This window comes from Chenopodium album, chromosome 6 (genome assembly GCF_948465745.1).
Source record: "Chenopodium album chromosome 6, dcCheAlbu1.1, whole genome shotgun sequence".
Lineage (NCBI taxonomy): Eukaryota > Viridiplantae > Streptophyta > Magnoliopsida > Caryophyllales > Amaranthaceae > Chenopodium > Chenopodium album.
The window spans coordinates 72,090,157-72,109,638 of NC_137839.1; the positions used below are offsets into that span (position 1 = coordinate 72,090,157).

A 19,482-nucleotide genomic window follows, 5' to 3' on the forward strand; every position below is an offset into this window, starting at 1 on the left:
CTTAAGGTTTTTATGAAATTGGTATGTTACACTCAATAATGTATGTGAGTATTATTACAAGTGCAAGTTATAATCTTCTTGCATGCTAATTGATCCTTTTATAGTTCAAAGACGTGCATAGAATTGGTCATTAATTATCATGAAAATTCTTTTTTAATTGTTTTGATTTTCAATGAGGGTAGTTATTTAGTGGTTTAATTTTTTACTTAGCAGGTAATGACCTCGTCAGTCTTGCATTATTGACATAGTCAGATCATGGAATATAGTTTTAAATAATTAATTAACTTAATCAACTAATGTTATAAGATTAGGTTGATCAGTTAGAATAGTATGTTTTAAATTTTTAATTAATAATGTAATATTCCAAACATTAAGAGTACGTAGGGTATATACTTCGTACAAGAGTAAGAATCTAAGATACATGATTTTCTAACTACTACCTTTATTTTTGTATATCAATTACAAACTCTTAAATAAATTTGGTTCCTATATTAACATAAATTTGGTTCCTAAAAATTTTCTAACTACTACCTTTTTTCGAGTTTTTCATAAAATTTATTAAAAAAATTAGAATTCTAATTTTAAAAAATTCTTAAATCGGTCCAAAGTGGTGCAGTCCGGGTTTTGGACCTATTCTTTCGGTCCGCTCCAGGTTTGATCCTATCTTAATCGGCCCGGTCTTCAATGCTTAAAATTCTTATTTTCGGTCCAGTCCGGTCTTGGACCGTGCCTCACCAAACGTTTTCTCTCCAGAATTTTCAAAAAGTTAATTTTTATACGTAAAAAATGGTCAATTAATTTCTAAAGTATAATAATTTTTTACTCTGTTTAAGTAGTGTATGTTCTTGTTTTCTTTTTCAATAAAACTGCATTGTTTAAATATAATAACGAGCTCCTCATTGGTGTAATGATAGGAGTGTAACTAGGCGCATAACTCCTACTTGTATATGTTTAGGATGCATATAGGAGGGTTAATTGGTAAATTTACTTCGTTTTTATTTTTTTATTTTTTTTTATTTATAGCTAATGGTATTTTAAATGTACCATTATACTTACAGTGGAATTTTTAATGTACTACTAGAGTATAAGCTATTTTAGTAGTACTATTTATAGCTATTATAGGTAACAGTGGTACAAATATTGTATCACTAGGGAAAAAAAATTCACCACTCTTTTGTCGTATAGCTACTATTTACATGCCAACTGGTACAAATATCACCACTCCTTGATAATTTCAACACCAACATTAGATACAGGTTAGGTAATAAAAATTATTTTGATACGTTAAGATACATTAATTAATCTCTTTCTTAAAGTGCGTGTCCACAGGTATGTTACGTTTAAAGGAAAACGGGGAAAATATATTCTAGCTAGTAATATAGATATCCCATGGACCATAGTGTACTGTAATATCATCTACCTACACCGCTAACAGTTACCTCCACAGCTACAACTACCTTCACATCTATATTTTGCCGAACACGCCCTTTGAAAGTGGAGATAGCTTTTGATGTAGCTGATGAAAATTTAATCTATATTTTTAAATATGAAATATTGATTTTATATGTTACCAGTCAACCGCTACTTTACCGAACACTCATACCTAAATTAGCTATCTTCACCACTGGCGGACCCACGTTGGGACCTTGGGGGGGGGGGGGGCACGTGCCTCTCCCTTAAAAAAAAAACTTTTCTATAAAATAACCTGTTTTAATGTAAGGTATATATATTTTACACTGCATTTTATTTCAAGAAATAGGTTAGATCCCGTGCCATGCACAATGATTTTTTTTTTTATTATTGATTGAGAAATATTATAATCATAATTTAGTCAAGAAATAATAAAAGTATGTGATATGTTAATTTGATATTTGCAATTTTAATTGTAGCTTCCAATACACAACTGAAACAACGTAGACAAAAAATCTTTATTGTAAAATAGGTCACTAATTATTTTAAAATATTGATTTTTGGTATATATTGTCCAATTTTTTTTAGAAAGATTTGTGAATAAATCTTTTATTTTAAATGTAATAAGTATTACGTGTCAATATGGAATATGTACAAAAAAAATGATTTTTGTAAATGATTTGTTTCCTTAATTAAAATATTTTTTAAAAGGAAAAAAATAATTAAGGACACACCAGGAGATAACACGTGTCATCGCTGGTGTGTCTTTTAGTATATAGTGTTGATTGATGATAGGTAAGTTGCTGCAATGGTAACAAAGGAGTGCAATTAATTTGCTATATGTTGGTTGGTTAGGGTTCGAATCTCTCTGCATTCATTTACCCTTTTTTTTGCCTTAAGTCTTTGTTTTTGTAAAAAATAATTTATCAATTTTTACATTCATTTTCCCCTTTTGTGGCTTTTGTATTTATTTTTCTTTTTTATCAATGTTTTTTTTAGTCTTTGGATTTTTTAAAAACTATCCATGCTTTTTTTTTTCTCTTCCCTTTTTGACATTATTTTTCCCTTTTGTGCCTCTAGTATTTGTTTTCTTTTTAAAATTATCTATGATTTTTTTCCCTTTCCTGCCTTAGCTTCTTGACATTTACGTATATATCTTTGTTTTATTTTTTAAATTATCGGTGCTTTTTTCCCCTTCCATTCTTGACATTTACGTATATATATTAAAATGACTTCCAATATTTCATAATTAACATGAGTATTTTGATAAATATTACTATTTACTCTATATTACTTTGACTATTATTTATTAATTTGATTGTCATATTGAGTATTCGATACTTTGTAACTAGTATGGAGTATATAATTTATCCGTAAAAACCTCATGGGCCTGGGAAATTAATTGTTGTTTAGATTTTGTAGTTACTTTTGAATGATAACACTATACATTGTGTTAAAAAAATTAATTTGATTTATGCTAGCTAACTACATGTGTTATAATTAGCTTAAAAATAGTTTGAGGCTCAAGTTATTAGGAATTTTTTTATTTGGTAATTTCTAGTGTCACCCCTATTTCAAATTCCTGGATTCGCCACTGATCTTCACAGCTACACCTTGTTGACAGCTAACAGCTACCTTCACATCTATGTAATACCGAATACGTCCTAAATAATGTCTTTTTAATGAAGGGAACTCCTCTATTACTTAATTTGAGTTATTATGTGTTTGTTAAATTCATACATCATCTTTCATTTGTAAATGTTTTATGATGACTAATGATTTGATTATAGTATGAAAATATACGAGTATATTGTTTATCATCTACTTTATTTGAATCAATAACATTATTCGATTTTTTGTGGAAAATTTTTAAATTACCACCCAAAAATGTAACCATTTTCGAACTAATCACCCGTTTAATTTTTTATTTTAAATTACCACCCCTTAAATTAAATAAATGCTCAGATTACCACCCATTTAAAAAATCCGGTGGATTTTCCGTCTGTGGGCTCCACCTAACGCTTATTTTGACCCTTTTACTGAATTTTTCCCCGAGTTTTCTCTTTAAAAACGCTCTCATAACTTCTAACACATTTCCTTCACTAAATTCTACCCCAATTATAATGAAATTTGGTAGAATTTGGTGAAGGAAATGTGAATTGAAGTTAGGAGAGCTTGTTTTAAAGAGAATAATCGGGGAAAAAATCAGTCAAAAGGGTCAAAATAAGCGTTAAGTGGGACCCACAGACGGAAAATCCACCGGATTTTTGAAATAGATTTTTGAAATGGGTGGTAATCTGAGCATTTATTTACTTTAAGGGGTGTTAATTTAAAATAAAAAAATTAAATGAGTGGTTAATTCGAAAATGGCTACATTTTTGGGTGGTAATTTAAAAATTAACCTTTTTTTTTTTTGGACATATAACATTATTTGTTCCAAACAACGCCTTCACCACTTCAATGAGTTCAATCTAGTGATCCATAGATTTGTAGGGTACAAAAGGGAATAAAATGTGCATCGGTCTAACTCTAATTATATACGTACAACTGCACAAGAGTTGATATATTTTGGAATTAAATTAATACTGCACTTCTTTCCTATGTTCTAAATTTACTTTTCAGCTTATGTTCTAAATTTTTCCTATATTTTAGATTATTCTTATGTTTTATATTTTTTTCTATGTTCTAAATATTTTCCTATGTTCTAAATTTGATTTTCAGCCTATGTTCAAAATTTAATATTCAGCTTATGTTCTAAGTTTTTTTCTATATTCTAAACTATTTTTATGTTCTAAATTTTTTTGCTTATTATGTTCGAATCTCACATAGGTTTAGGGCATGTTCTCTTCCGTTGAAATTCAGTCCAGCTCTTAATTTATGTCTAATGATATTGCTAATGATATAAAGCCAAATATCATTATTTTAAGCTCTTATTACAACGACAACAACAACAACAACAACAACAACAACAACAAAAACAATAATAATAATAATAATAATAATAATAATAATAATAATAATAATAATAATAATAATAATAATAATAATAATAATAATAATAATAATAATAATATTAATTAACAACAACAACAACAACAACAACAACAATAATAATAATAATAATAATAATAATAATAATAATAATAAATAAGTAATAAATAATAATAATAATAATAATAATAATAATCAATAAATAATAATAATAATAATAATAATAATAATAATAATAATAATAACAATAATAATTGAAATAATAATACTAATAATAATAATCAATAAATAATAATAATAATCATCAAAAAATAATAATAATAATAACAACAATAATAATAATAAATATTTTAATATGTACATTTGTATATACACATATGTATAGTAATAAATAATCAATAAATAATCAAAGATCACTAATCCGTAGTTAAAAATCACTAATTAGTAAGTCCAGTTCAGTTCAGTTCAGCTGAGTTCAGTCAATCGGAACAGACCCTTAATATTTAAAAAAAAAAATAGTAAACAAGTTTCAATATTACAGAAATGACATTACTAAATGATCAGATGGTTAGATCAAAACTAATAAACGGTTGAATTTTTTTCTTATATAAGATTGAGTTCTTTTATAGAAGAGGTTGACATACATAGTATAATCTTATCCAATTCCCCTTGATTTACACTTTTATAATATCAAATCTATGGTATGTATTTTATTCATATTGATAATTAAAAATATTGGTGTTCAATATATTGCATTGATAATTAGCATGAAATCAACCGTGCTACAAGAATAAAAAAAAACAGAGGAAGTATAACTTAATAAAATGTATTGTATATTATTCAAAGTCCATTGTAAAGTATATATAATTGATCATTGTTCCATAACATTCAAAAACGACAAGTACAACGAACGTGTGAATGTATTAGCACGCACTCATATATATAGTAGGATGTGTATTTAGAACAAGACAACCATAACGATCACTAGGTTCTTTATTGTATGAAATAATACTTCAAAATCGTGGCATAATCAATTAAAGGCTAATTTAAAATTTCGACTGGAGCATCTTCACTATGTGTGCATCTAGCTGGAAGGCTTTGCTGAGTACATCAACATTGATAGGTGGATCAGCCCCGAAAACGGCGTTAGCAATGGTCACCGTGCCAGGGTTTTGGCTGCTTAATCCAGCAATAGCAATGGCAGGATATTTTCCAATATTGAATTGAAAATGAATGAGGCCTTGTGGAAAAACAAACACATCACCTTTGTTAAGCACCTTAGCGAATAACTTGTTATCGCCGTTAGCAAGGTTGGAAGTTACAAAGCCTACATAGAGGGTTCCTTCAATGACTGTAAGGATTTCACTTGCACGAGGATGTGTGTGAGGAGGGTTTAGGCCGTAAGGTGCGTAGTCAATCCTAGCCAATGAGATACCAAGGGTGTTGAGCCCTGAAAGTTGTAATGCAGAGACTAGTGTAACAGCGGATTGTACCCTATTGCTAGTGTTCCCGGGCTTATCTAGCCCATCCTTAAAGAAATCCTCGGGTTTAGCATCCATTGGATTCTTGCAAAGCAATCCATTCACAAACACTGCAAATTTATTAAAAACTCTTAATTAGCATCAATTTCCAAAGTAAAGTATAAATCGTAAATAAAATAAAGGAAAATATTATATATAGTTATTAGGGCTACATATAAGCATTAAAAACACTCTTGAAAATTGTTTAAAATTAGAAAATCATGACAAACGCACTATTTACACTGATCTACTCGTGTTTTTGTCATGAATTCCTAATTTTATACAGTTTTCAAGATTTATTTTAATGCTTATACATTTGAAATTAAATTGGGCAAAAATCATACATACATTGATTATTTGGGTCATTCACCGCAACACAGAAGTCTTGTAGCTGAGTAGGATCTGTCGCGTAGGCCATGTAGGAAGACATGGCTAAGAAAGTAAGGTAAACAAGAAAATAACGAGCTTCCATTTTTTTTTTTCTTGCAAAATTGGTATGTTACACTGAATAATGTATGTGAGTATTACAAAGTATGCAAGTTATAACCTTCTTGCATGCTAAAGGATCCCTTTTATAGTCGAGGTTGGGGTCAGTACGCTATGGTGTGTCTTATTCACGAAACTTTCTTTTTTCAATTGTATAGATTTTTAATGAGGGTAGTTAGTTAATGGTCTAATTTTTTACTTGGCAGGTAGTGACTACGTCAGTCTTGCATTTTTGACATGGTCATGTAACTTAACTTTATTTAAACAACTAAATCAAAATGTTGTAAGATTAGGTTGATCAGATTGAGTAGGACGTCTTAATAATGCAATATCCGAATAGCAAGAGTACGCGACATAGGATGTTTTGATAAATGCGAAAAAACAGATAAGTACAATATAAACTATGTACGACTGAGATTGGCCCACTTGGTTCGCTGAAGCTTAACTCCGATTACATTTGGATCCAAGCTGGGTTACACACTTGGCTTATGGTGGATGTGTCTCCCAACAAGAGAATTTCGCATTTGATGAGGCTTGAAACCAAGACCTCCCTTAAACGACATCAAGTTGCTTACCACTTGAGTCAACTCTTGTTGGTTAAACTATGTACAATTAAGATGCATGATTTTCTAACTACTACCTTTGAGTTTTAATTGGATTTTTTTTTTAGCAAATTGGAAGCTAATAATCCCACCTTTGTTATTTCTGCTCAAAACAATTCCACCTTTTCAAATTCCTAGAATAATCCCACATTTGACCCCCATCTTCTCAAAATAAGCCTTTTACCGGTTTGTGAAATTGATATTTTATTTGAGAAGGTGACTTGCCACGTGTTACCTTCTGATTGGTAAAATTTTAATTTTTGCAATTAAAAAAAAAAACCCCCACCACCGTCCACCGCATCAGACACCACTTCACCACCCCTACCTCCCCTTTCCCCACCTCCCTTTCCCAGTTTCGTGGTTGAGATCGGGGTTCGTGGGTGGTCGGGCTCGGTGGGTTTCGTGGGTTGGTGGGTTTCGTGGTGGCTGGAGTTCGTGGGTTGGCTGGGGTTCGTGGTGGCTAGGTGTAGGGAATAGATTTCAAGCGTTAATTTCATGCTAAACCCCACTATGGTCATACACTAAAGTACGGTGGCGTCCAAAAGGGAAGAAGATAGAGCAAAAGAGTCACCAACAAGTTTTAGGAACTTGTAAACCGTTCATAGGATGAAGGTTACACCCCTTAACGATCCAAGAGATCGTCAACTCCATAAGGTCTTGAACCAAATAGGGTTCGGGGATGAAGGTACAAATCCAACCTAAAAGAGATTGAACCTGCCCTAATAATAGGCCTCTACTTTATTCTGATCGTATTCATGTGCGCTTTCTGACTAACATACAATCAATAGGATTAACCCTAAACCTGTTTATCTATGTTGGTTGAATATAATGCACAAATAAATCTATTATTGGCGATCACTTGAATTATAATCACATTAACCCTAAACAAGATTATTAATTATCTTATTAAGCGTGATTACAAATACCAAATTCCCTTTAAACATGCATAAAAAGGCGTGATCAAGCAATAACAATATATAATATCAAGCAACATAATAATAATCAATCATTATAATAATCATAATAACAATAATTATAGCAATAATATCATCAAAATAATAATAATAATAATAATATTCATGATCATCATAAATTATAACAATTATAATCATAATCATGTTCATGTTAATATTAAAGCATAATAATAGAAAGATCCTAGGCATGATTAATAACAAACCCTAGCATGTCACTAAGCAATAAAAATCAAATCTTTAACCCTAACATGATACTAACAATTATAAATATTAGGAAGAACATAAGAAGCATCGCAGGAATCATAATAAGCATATTTGATATTATAACCTTTTCCCTAAACATGATACTAGGAATATCATAATAACAATATAAACATGATTTCTACATCATAATATCAATAAAAACCATTAAAGTACTTACTTTGATGCCTCGTACCTCTTTCTTTCACGTCTAGGGCGAAGGCAACTTCGAATATGGCTAGGTGTTTCAAGATCTTGCGAATGCGGAATTTTGTATTTGAGAAAAGGCTAGTTTAGAAAAGAGAGAGAGAGAGAGAATAATCAAGAAAATCTTGATGAGAGTTGGTGAATGATTAAGAGATAATTAGAGAATTAATGATTGCGAATGAAAACTGATTGTAGGTGAATGAAAACGGAGTTTTTAATACGTTATTTATAGAGAAATTAGCCAAAAAGATAAAATATCAAAACAGAGCACTTGGCGCACGCAAAACGAGATTGGCGCACGCAAAACAGAGCTGGCGCCAACCCTGGCTAATTGGCGCCAGGCGCCAATGGCTAGCACCAGGCGCCAGGCCTGGTTCCAGGCGCCAATGTCTGGAGTCAGACGCCAGGCCTGTTTTGGACGCGTTTTCGAAAATCAGACAAGTTTGCCGTATTGGAGGATAAAATCGTATCTTTTCCTCGAAAATGTTTTTTGATTTTAATTAAAACTCTGAAAAGTCAACAAAAGTCAATCTATCAATGCTAATTGAATTAGGAATGAAAAGAACCTTCTAGAAGAATCTAGAAGACTAAAACCATTCCTAATTGCATTAGGAATGATAAATCATATTAGGCCCTCCCCTAGATCATTGGGCCGCATATAAAGCTCAAACCAGGCCCAGTTTGGTAAATTGGCCATAATTTCCTCAATATTCATCGGAATTGAGCTTATAATATATCGTTGGAAAGCTCTTGTCAAGCCCCATCCAACTACACCACTATTGGACCTATATCATGGACCAACCAAACTGGATTGGCTGTTTTCTTAAAATAAGTTTTCAAAAACAGAGAGAAGAGAAAAGAAATTAAAACTTTCCGCAACACTAAACTTTTCACACTTTCGCTTCATTCGATTATGATTCGACGTGAAAGGTACTCATCACTGGGTTTGGTTTTGGGGAGACACAAATGGGTGTCTACACTAGGGTTTGTGGGTTGGTGGGTTTCGTGGGTTGGCTGGGGTTCGTGGGTTGGTGGGTTTCGTGGGTTGGCTGGGGTTAGGTGGTGATGTGGTGGTGCTTATGGAAGGGTGGTGGTGGCTATGGTGGGTAGCTAAGGTGGGAGAAAAGAGATTGAGGAGAAAAAAAAGTAAAAAAAAAAAAAAAAAAAAGGTTAACCTATTAAACAATTTATGGATTAAAAGGCTCATTTTGAGAAGATGGGGTCAAAGGTGGGATTATTCTGGGAATTCGAAAAGGTGGGATTGTTTTGAGCAGAAATGACAAAAGTGGGATTATTAGTTTCCAATTTTCTTTTTTTTTCTACTATATATGTATATTCTATACTTAACCATTTTATGGAAATCTTTTATTACTCCGTATTATTTTAATTTTTGGCAAAATTGGCCGGATGTGCACTCAACAACACGACTTTAGTTAGTGGAGCAAAGTACAACACAACCTTTGGCCGTGGGTGCAAACGTGCAGTTTTTTTTTTTTAGGGTAAGAAAAAAGAAAAACATTATGAACCCCTCCTCACGAGGAGTACTCCTAATACATCAAAAGAAATGATAGGGTACAAAGATGAGGAAGTACAACGAGTAATGTCCATGTTATCACTGACAATTCGCGATCCAATCAATAATAGGGTACAACATGTTATCAAAGGGTGCAAACGTGCAGTTAATGACATGTGGAGTAAATGAATTTCAACACTGAAATTCCACCTGAAGAATTCTTTTATACTCCTACATTTACTAGGGTGTCCTACGAGCGCATCAAATAATAGGGTACAAAGATGCCATGTTATCAAAGGGTCACTACAACAAATCGACCTTTGTGCCACGAGAAAAATCGTGGCACAAGTTTAAAATTCCCGTGGCTATGCAGTTTAGCCACGGGAATTATGAAATTTACTCTCAAGGCACAAGAGGCCGTGGCAAGAAATTTGTCACGGGAAAAAGGATGTCGAGGCTAATTTTGAAATTTATGCCACGGGTATTCACGTGGCAAACAAATTCTTTTGCCACGAATACTAACGAGGCTAACAACTAATTTGCTACAAAATTATACTGTGGCTAATAAACTTGGTAACCACAAATATTACCGTTGCTAATATGCTTGTTTGCCACAAAATATAACTGACCTTGTATAGCCAATCTTTGTCGTGGGCTCGTGGCCTCATGTGGCTAAAAAATTTAAATGTCAGATATCGGTTAAATAAGTCAAATTTGATATTTTTTGAGATCAATATATAAATTTCGTAACACATAATAAATTTGGAGGATGTGTAATATCCACACAAACAAATATATATTCGAAATTAGTATGATTCGGTACCATTCACATACACGCACGAAAACAGGGGAAAAAAAAGAGTTATGCCCTCATATCCTTTTACTAAAGTAAAATAAAAATATTTACATTATATGTAATTTGATAAAAATAAATAGTAGTAAATCTTGTGGTTTGCGGTTTCCTTTTTACCTACAAGAACGAAAAATAAAAAGAATTAGTTACAAAAATTATTATAAAAGCCTAATAAATTAAATTATATATTATAATTTTTATAAAGAATATAACCAACATAAACTATATATTATAATTTTTATAAAGAATATAACCAACATAACCCAGCTTTAATGAAACTTGCATAAGAAAGAAATGCCACATTTGACTCAAAAATAGGAAACTGAACAATGTAAAGTACACCACAAACTGATTAAATAAACACATATAATATGCATCAAAGCTTTTGAAGTACAGATTGTGCATCAAACTTGTCAAATAAAGCAGCACATGAAAATCATTCCTAATGAGTCCTTTGATTCTAGCAACTTTGACCCTCTTAAGCAGTTAAGCATACACTTCATTTCGATAAATATAGAAGATGAAAGTTGAAAATGCACTTGACAGGTGAAACAGATTCTGATCAACCCCAATGTCCTCCTACCCCAAATTGCTTATAAATACCTCTAACTCTAGTCATTCCCTAGTCCACCACCTAGTCTGCGAGGTCGCCAGTTAAAAACAGTTCAAACATATGCATAAGTATAAAACTGCTCACTTCAAACATATTTACATAGAGCATCCCGTCTAGGTATGGAGTGTGTGCATCGAACTGGCATGTCCAATAAACTATCAAAAGCATAAAATTTTCAGTCATGCATAGTACCTGACCCAATGAGTTTCTTAGCTTGCCTTCCAATTCTTCAATAATTTTTCCCATGTCACAAGGATGACCTTTAGCCACTGACAATTGCATACTCATCTACACCACAAAAAGAAAACTTACGTACAAACCTAGGAATAGGGTTTAAGCAAGTGAAAATTATGTGGTATTCTGGTAGTTGCCCCAGTTATCAAAGGGCAACACATTGTAAAGTTGAGTTTAGAATGGTCACAGTTTTCGAGTGCAGAACACGTACTTGTCTTCTAATAGATCCAGATAATCTGAATGTCCCGCACGCAGGAGTCACTATTTGTAGTCAAAGATAGCATAACAGTGTTGATTAAACAGTACGTTGCGGTTCCTTCGTCCTAAGGTCGCACCTATATTATCATTGAAATAATTTGGTGCTTGATGAGTAAAATTATTAAGAAACATCTATGGGAAAAGAAAAATGTTAAAACAAAATGAGGTTGCATAGAATTGTACTCCCTCCGTCTCCGAAAGAACGACCCTTTTGGGCAGGGCCAACTCATAGCATGAGCACAATGAGCGATCGCTCAGGGCCCCACTTTGAGGGGCCCCATATCAATTTTTTTAATAAAAAAAAATTAATTTAGTACTTATATATATATATATATATATATATATATATATATATATATATATATATATATATATATATATATATAATAAAAACAAAGAAAAAACAGAAAAATATGCTTCAATATATTTTAGGCGTGTTCCAATTCAAGCTTTCTTAAAAAATTAAAATAAAATACTAAGATAGGTGTCCTTCAAGGGTTTTTTTCCCTCTAAGCCTCTCACCTCCCAATTTTTATAACTATGCCTCTTAAAGTTCTTTGATGAACTTATATATATATATTTTTAAATAAGATTATGAAGCATAAGAAAAAAGATGAGTCCAATTGTGAAAAGCTTTAAAAAAAATTGAGCAAAAAGAGCAAGTTAAGCCAATCTCAAATGACTTAGAATTTGTAATATACACCCGAGTGTACCGTACACCCAACTAACCTAAGGTTAATTTTTTTTCTTTATTTCATGATAAAATGAAAAACGATCATCAAAATGAGAACAAATACTCATGGGTGTAAGACTGTACGGTACACCCGGGTGTATATAACAACCTCTCCAAATAACTATCATGTATTTGTAAGTAATTTTGATAAAATTTTTATTATAAATTCACGAAATAATTGATTGATGTATTTTTATATAATACGACTTCATTGTTTAGGCTTTAGGGGCCCCTATTTAGTTTTCGCTCCCGGCCACAAAAATGTCCGAGACGACACTGCTTTTGGGTTGATTTCGTAGGCATTAAGAAAGTTAAATAAAAAGAAGTAAAATTATATTGAAAATTTAAATTTACATAGGCACTACAAAAAAAATAAGAATAGACAACACTTAAGATTGCAACACTTACAGAAATGTTACTCTTAATAATCTAACGCAACAATATTTATTTGTTACCTTGAACTAAAGTAACAGAAAAAAAAAGTGTTGCTCTAGACTATATAAGGCAACAGTCGCTTAAAGTGTTACCTTTTTCTTGTCTAAGACAACACATATAATAATTGTTGCATGAAAAGATAACAATAACAAAACTATTGTTTGAAAATGTAACATTAATATCTATGTTGCCATCTATGGCTACATTTATATTAAAAAGACATATATATATATATATATATATATATATATATATATATATATATATATATATATATATATATATATATATATATATGTATATGTATATATGTATATGTATATATGTATATGTATATATGTATATAGCAAGTTCGGTGGAGTTGGTGGGGACCTCACCTTGTGACTTTGAGGTCACAAGTTCGAGCCCTACCAACTACTAAATGCTTGGGAGTGACAACATTTAGAAACATTTTTAAATTATCTCCTTAGATGGCAACATTTTTCATTTGTTGTCTTAGTAAAAGTGTTGCCTTATGTATCATTTTACCTTGCCTTTCAAAATTGTTGCCTTTGAATAAAAATATGTTGCCTTATGAATAGACAACGGGGGTATAAATTACGCCTCATATGTGTTGCATTAGCTACAAGGCAACATTTTTTTTATATTAAGCAATGGTTTTGCACTGTTACCTTTGCTTTATTTTGTTGTAGTGAGGGTTTATTAAAAAAAGTAGAGAGAGAAAGTAATAAAAATACATTGAAAAAAAAAATTTATATGGGAAGGTAATTTTGCACAAATAATGTTGCAAATTGATGAATATTTTAATGCAAATGGCATGATCATTTTGGGACTAAAATTTGGCCATAAGGGTTGAACTTTTGGGGACGGAGGGAGTAGTTAATAAGTAGAAGATTAGTAGTCTGTAGACATACCTCAATAACATGGATGGCATCCCACTGTCCTTCATGCAATTAAGCTCTTCGCCCATGACCAGACTTTGAACCATCTAATAAACAGAATGAGTCCACAAGGCAGTCAAATATCAAAACTAGTATGCATTATGAAGCAACCATCATAAATTATGATTCTCTTAACTAAAGTCAGTTAGAATATCACAAGTTCCAAATTAGAACAATGAATACTTAATGAAAGGATAAATTAAAACTAGTTACATTATACTAGTGATACTACTGATTGCATATTCTAGCCACGTTATCATCAATTAATAAAAGCCTTAGCTAATCCACTAAATTCCAGCCACATTTCCTCAATCATGGTTAGTCCCTTTAGACAATGAGCATTCCCCGGCCCTTTATGCATAGCCATAGTCTTCTGTCGAAGAAAGTACATAGCAATTAAGCATAGCAGTATTTATCAATCCAACTTAGCTCATTAATGCAATAACATGGAAATTATAAACATAGAATAAAAAAAATAAAAATAAAAAACTATACAACATTGCACCTATCATTAGCAGCATTGCAACTATACAAGGTATGCTCAAAGTTTGAATCAGCTGGTAGAATTTTTGTGAGAGAGGCACAATTTGATCATACTTCTTAATTTTGATCAATAACATTCAGTCTTATAAGCAAAGTCAGCTAAAATGACCCAAATGAATCAACTAATACAAATAGTAAAATAATACAAATGAAACAACAAAGACACCACCCCTTTTAAAAAGAAGTTAAAAATCCAACTTAATTTTTACAACCAACCTCCCTCTTCCTGAGTGCAAACCTTCCCTCTCCCCTACACACCTGCCCCCCTACCCTGCCTGCACACTACCTCATTCCCTGCCTGCGCATTACTCCCCTCCTCACCTGCCCCCTTACTTGATCACTGCCCCCTCACCTTGTGGCACACCTGCCCTCTCCCTGCTTACACACCATTCCCCTGATTGCACACTTAACTTATCCCCAACCTGCACTCTAATCCCATCCCTGACTATCCCCACCCCTACACACCGCCCCCTTCCCTAGCAACACACATGCACTCTCCCTGCCTTAACACACACCCTCACCTGCTTGCACTCTTACTTCTTACCCTATCTGCATATTTTTCCCCTCCCTTCCTGATCCCGTCCCTGCACACTGGCCCCCTTAGCCTATCTATTAGAATGTAAAGACTAACAAATTATTTAGTTAATCAAATTTACACATAGTTAATATATATGAGAAAACTAAAGAATTCAGTCACAAATTTGACAGAATACCCATAAAGTCTAGAAAATAATTTGATACTCGTGATTGATTAAAATAGAGTCTTTACTTTTAATTATTTAGCCAAAAACACTAAATAGCAGCACATGCAAACAATAATCAGAAGATTAAAAAGATTCTACACAAAAATTTAATCAAAGTAATTATTATTTGCAAAAAATCGAATTAAGCTAACATATAGTACAAAATTATTAATATTAAACAACACGAATCTGGGAATGAAGCTACCATACGATGTTGAAGCATAAGATCGCAAAAATAAAATCGAAATTGCCGAAAACAACTCTATTTAAGTATAGCAACTACAATCAACATTGATACATTAATTAAAACACTTGATATAAGAAAAACGAAGAATTAATTCTTGTTTAACTAATCTAACCTTGAAATTTTGTCGAAGAATTGATCTTACTGTGCGAGCGTTGGTTGAATTGGGAATCAAGGATTGTTCGAACGGTTTCTAACTTTCTGCAAACAAGGTTTTTGAATTTAATTTTTTTTCTTTTATTACGGAAACAAGTAGTTGTACTTTTTTTTTATCTGTTATACTTTTTTTTATTTTTTGAATAGTTATACTTTTATACAACTAGTTTGAGCTCAAATAGTACTCCGTATGTAATTTTAGGATATAATTTTTTTTTACACAAAATAAGGTCAAATAATATGTACTTTATACTTCGTGTAAAAAAATCAATATAATGAACAAATGTCCATTTTAATTACTTTTTACAATTAGAATTCAATACTTTGTACTTCGTATAAGTTAATGTTCATGTTATTCTGGAATGATTTATTTGAAATCATGGAAAAATATTTTACAATTATATAGTAGTAAATAATCATATTTCATATTATATTTTGCCGAAAACAAAAAAAATCATCAATTTTAATTGTACGTATAATTTACCATTTTACATACTCATCAATTCTAATATACTTATAAATTGATTAAAAATACTATTAATTGTAATCATTGTATGTCATTTTATAGAATATTTATAGATAATATGTATCTTGTGATTAAATTTAATTGTACATATAATAATTTCATTAAATTCTTGAGAACATTAGTCTTTCCTTAAAATGAATATTATTGGTTTATGTTAATATATGTATGCATGCTACAAAAATTAATTTTAACATGGCACAATGGTTTCAATGTCACGGTGAAAAAATTACCCTTGGTGAAAGTGTTATATTTTGCAACATAAATAAGATTAGTCGTAGCATAAGTGTAAGTTTAGCACGGGAACATAATCACCATGGCATAAGTGTTTATTTGCCACGGGAAAAAATTAATAGTCGTGGCACAAGTTTCAATTTGCCACGAATATTTTTCTCCCGTGGCATAATATTTCAATGGATTTTTAAGTTTCTAGCTTAACTATATTTTCCCGTGGCAAGCTCAATTTATGCCACGAATTTTGTATTCCCGTGGCCTAATTCGTGGCACAAGAGTCAATTTGTTGTAGTGGGTGCAAACGTGCAGTTAATGACATACAGAGTAAATGAATTTAAACACTGAAATTCCACCTGAATTACAAATTCTTTTATACTCCTTCTACATTTACTAGAGTGTCCGTCCTACGCGCGCGAAGGGGCTAGTTCTTGCATAGAAGTTGTATTGGCATATATTTACACCTTTGGTTTAGGTGGTAGACCTGGTAGTTTTAATACGTACTATTTGGTTTATGTGTCTATATGGTAGGCTTTGTAGAAGTATAAGAAAGGCATTAAAATCTTTTATGATAATTATTTTTTAAAACTCATAAAAGTTTGACAATGTTATTTTAAAATTATTATTAAATAATATTTAATTTGCAACCCTTCATATCTTAAGCTATTGCTAGTATAGAACTCTTAATTGATTTCATGATTTAATAATACTTAGCGTATTTTTCTTCAAACGAATTTTTTGTGAGCTTTGGTCATACGGAGTAATAATATGTGAAATGTCCGCTGTAGCTAAAAACTTAATATTGTAAGTTCAATGTTCTACGACCATCTAATATCTATATCTATATCTAATACTAAAGCAATAACCACTTAGTTTTATTTTTCATCAAATTCTCTCCATAATTAATACCATTTTTTTTCTATACCTCTTGATAACATCTGCTCAAATATCATTATTTAATATGAATGTCATTTAAATTCCATAACGTTGTTTGTGTGCGTGCCATCAAATAATGTACAATTTAAAAGCTAATAAATCTTAACAATAGTTGTAATTAAAGGACAACAAGATTGTAAATAAGAACAGCAATCACAAAAGATTAAAAATAAATCTTCTCTTGGTATGTATATGTATATGTATATGTATATGTATATGTATATGTATATATATATATATATATATATATTTAAAAAAAAAAAGCATTATAATTTTTTTATTAAAAAAAGGCATTAAAAGTTTTTTTTTTTAAAAAAACTTTGAATTAATTGATGATATGTTTAATGAACAAAAAATACCATTAAATATATTAATGAGAAAGTAAACATATTAATGAGGGTAAAAAAGTAAATACACATTTTTGTACACAATCTTGTATATATATTTTTAGGGTATAGTTAGTAGCACACTATTCCTAAGAATTATTTTCTACTTTTTATAAGGTAGGGATAGGGAGGAAATACACATTCTGTATTTTATTACTTGCTTCGTTTATTCAAATTTGGAGTTTTATAGAATAGTAATAAATATGATGAAAGTGGGTTAAAAAAAGCAAAAGTAAATATATATAAGTGGGAGGAAAGAGAGCATGAAAATTGAAAAATATTAAAATATGATAGAGGGGAATACTAGTGAAGAGAAAATAGTAAAATATTGTTAAAAGTTTTCAAAAAAGAAAATTGAGCAAGTAATAAAATACGAGAGTTAAGTATAAATACATGACTTATTAACATTTGGTAATTTTCACCTTTAAGAATCTCTTACTTTTTTTTCACCTTTAAAATTAACCCAATTGTAGTTTAGCTTTGGTTAAATAACATAAGGTAATTATGACGGAGCTGACGGTGGCATGGGGAAGCGCGCCTAATGTTCAGAGGAAGTTAAATCCACAATATTTTATTTATTTCAACATAAAAATCTTGGCACCCTTTCATTTCTCCCTTATTCTAGAACGAAACACAACATGTCGGAGATAAAAGCAAGGCGATCAGGGGCCTGTTCATTTCAGCTTAATTTCATTTCAGTTCAGCTCCAATCAATTCAGTTTAGTTCAATTCAGTTCAGTTCAACTTTTAATTTCTTTCTCTTATAAAATATTCATTTCAGCTCTATTTAGTTCAGTTCAGTTCAGCTCCTATCAATTTATTAAATATGAACATACCCTTACTCACAACTTCAAGCAAATTTTAGTTGATTTCCAGAATTTAGCAAGGTAAATTCATAATACCCTAATTTTAATTGTTTTTTTTTCTATTTTATGAGAAAACTTTTCTGGGTAATATTAGGATTTATGGTTTTGTGATGATCATGTGGAATTTTTTTTGTCAAATTATTTGTTTTTTGTTACTAAATAAGTTGTTAATTTGCATATCTTAGGGAAAGAGGTGGGTATGGGATTTCATGGGTATGAGGAAGAGTTAGAACCCCTTGTGTTTCGGGCATTTTTTGGATAACCCGAAACTGGGGTATGGATTCCCGCGGGAGACAGATCCGGAATGCAACACTCGCACTTCCCGAACACCTGCAAAACAACGGAACTCCGGTTTACCGGAGATCCGCCTCCGACGATCAAGTTAGTGACCGGAAAACGGAATTTTAGAGAGAGAAAGTAGAGAGAAGTGAGAGCATATTTTGGGCATTGTGCCTTTGAGAATTGTGTGTTCTCCCCTTTCATCATGAAATGATGGGGTATTTATAGGGAAGTGGGAGATCATGCTCCTAGGGTTTCATAACCTAGGAAGATTGGCTGCCCTATACGTGGTTGACACGTGTATTAGGGTTTCCTTCATGCTAGGCATGTTTCCTTAATGGGCTTTGAGCCCTTCATTTTCTGATATCTCTCTTTAGGCCACGTGTCATGCTCTTATTGGCCTTTATTTAGCTGAGCAGGATGCCACGTTTTGGCTTATAATCGGGCCACTTGTTGGCCTCTCATTTGTCTATAAAAAAGGGGGTAAAAATACCCCGAAACATAAGCCCCTCGAGAGGGGTGATTTCTCTTCTCAAGAGGGATTATACCTCTCAAAAATGAATTT

General features: G+C 31.6%; 1 protein-coding gene and 1 long non-coding RNA gene across 2 annotated transcripts; both read right to left on the bottom strand.

The window, feature by feature from the left end:
* Positions 1-5,447: 5,447 nt before the first annotated feature.
* Positions 5,448-6,393, bottom strand: LOC145635189 (germin-like protein). Its single transcript, XM_081686475.1, has 2 exons — positions 6,270-6,393; positions 5,448-5,992 (listed from the first exon to the last, which is right to left on the bottom strand). Exons 1-2 carry the CDS (start codon positions 6,391-6,393, stop codon positions 5,448-5,450), a joined length of 669 nt encoding a protein of 222 aa, XP_081542601.1.
* Positions 6,394-11,879: 5,486 nt separating this feature from the next.
* LOC145635190 (uncharacterized) lies at positions 11,880-15,827 on the bottom strand. Its single transcript, XR_014113804.1, has 3 exons — positions 15,656-15,827; positions 13,984-14,057; positions 11,880-11,978 (listed from the first exon to the last, which is right to left on the bottom strand). It is a non-coding gene; the product is annotated as an uncharacterized LOC145635190 (long non-coding RNA).
* Positions 15,828-19,482: the final 3,655 nt, after the last annotated feature.

Bases quoted from the DNA above. Each gene is read 5' to 3' on its own strand.
- LOC145635189 (XM_081686475.1), bottom strand. From the start codon at position 6,393: ATGGAAGCTCGTTATTTTCTTGTTTACCTTACTTTCTTAGCCATGTCT. The intron at 5,993-6,269 runs GTATGTATGATT...ATAAATTTGCAG, and splicing joins GAATGACCCAAATAATCAAT to TGTTTGTGAATGGATTGCTT.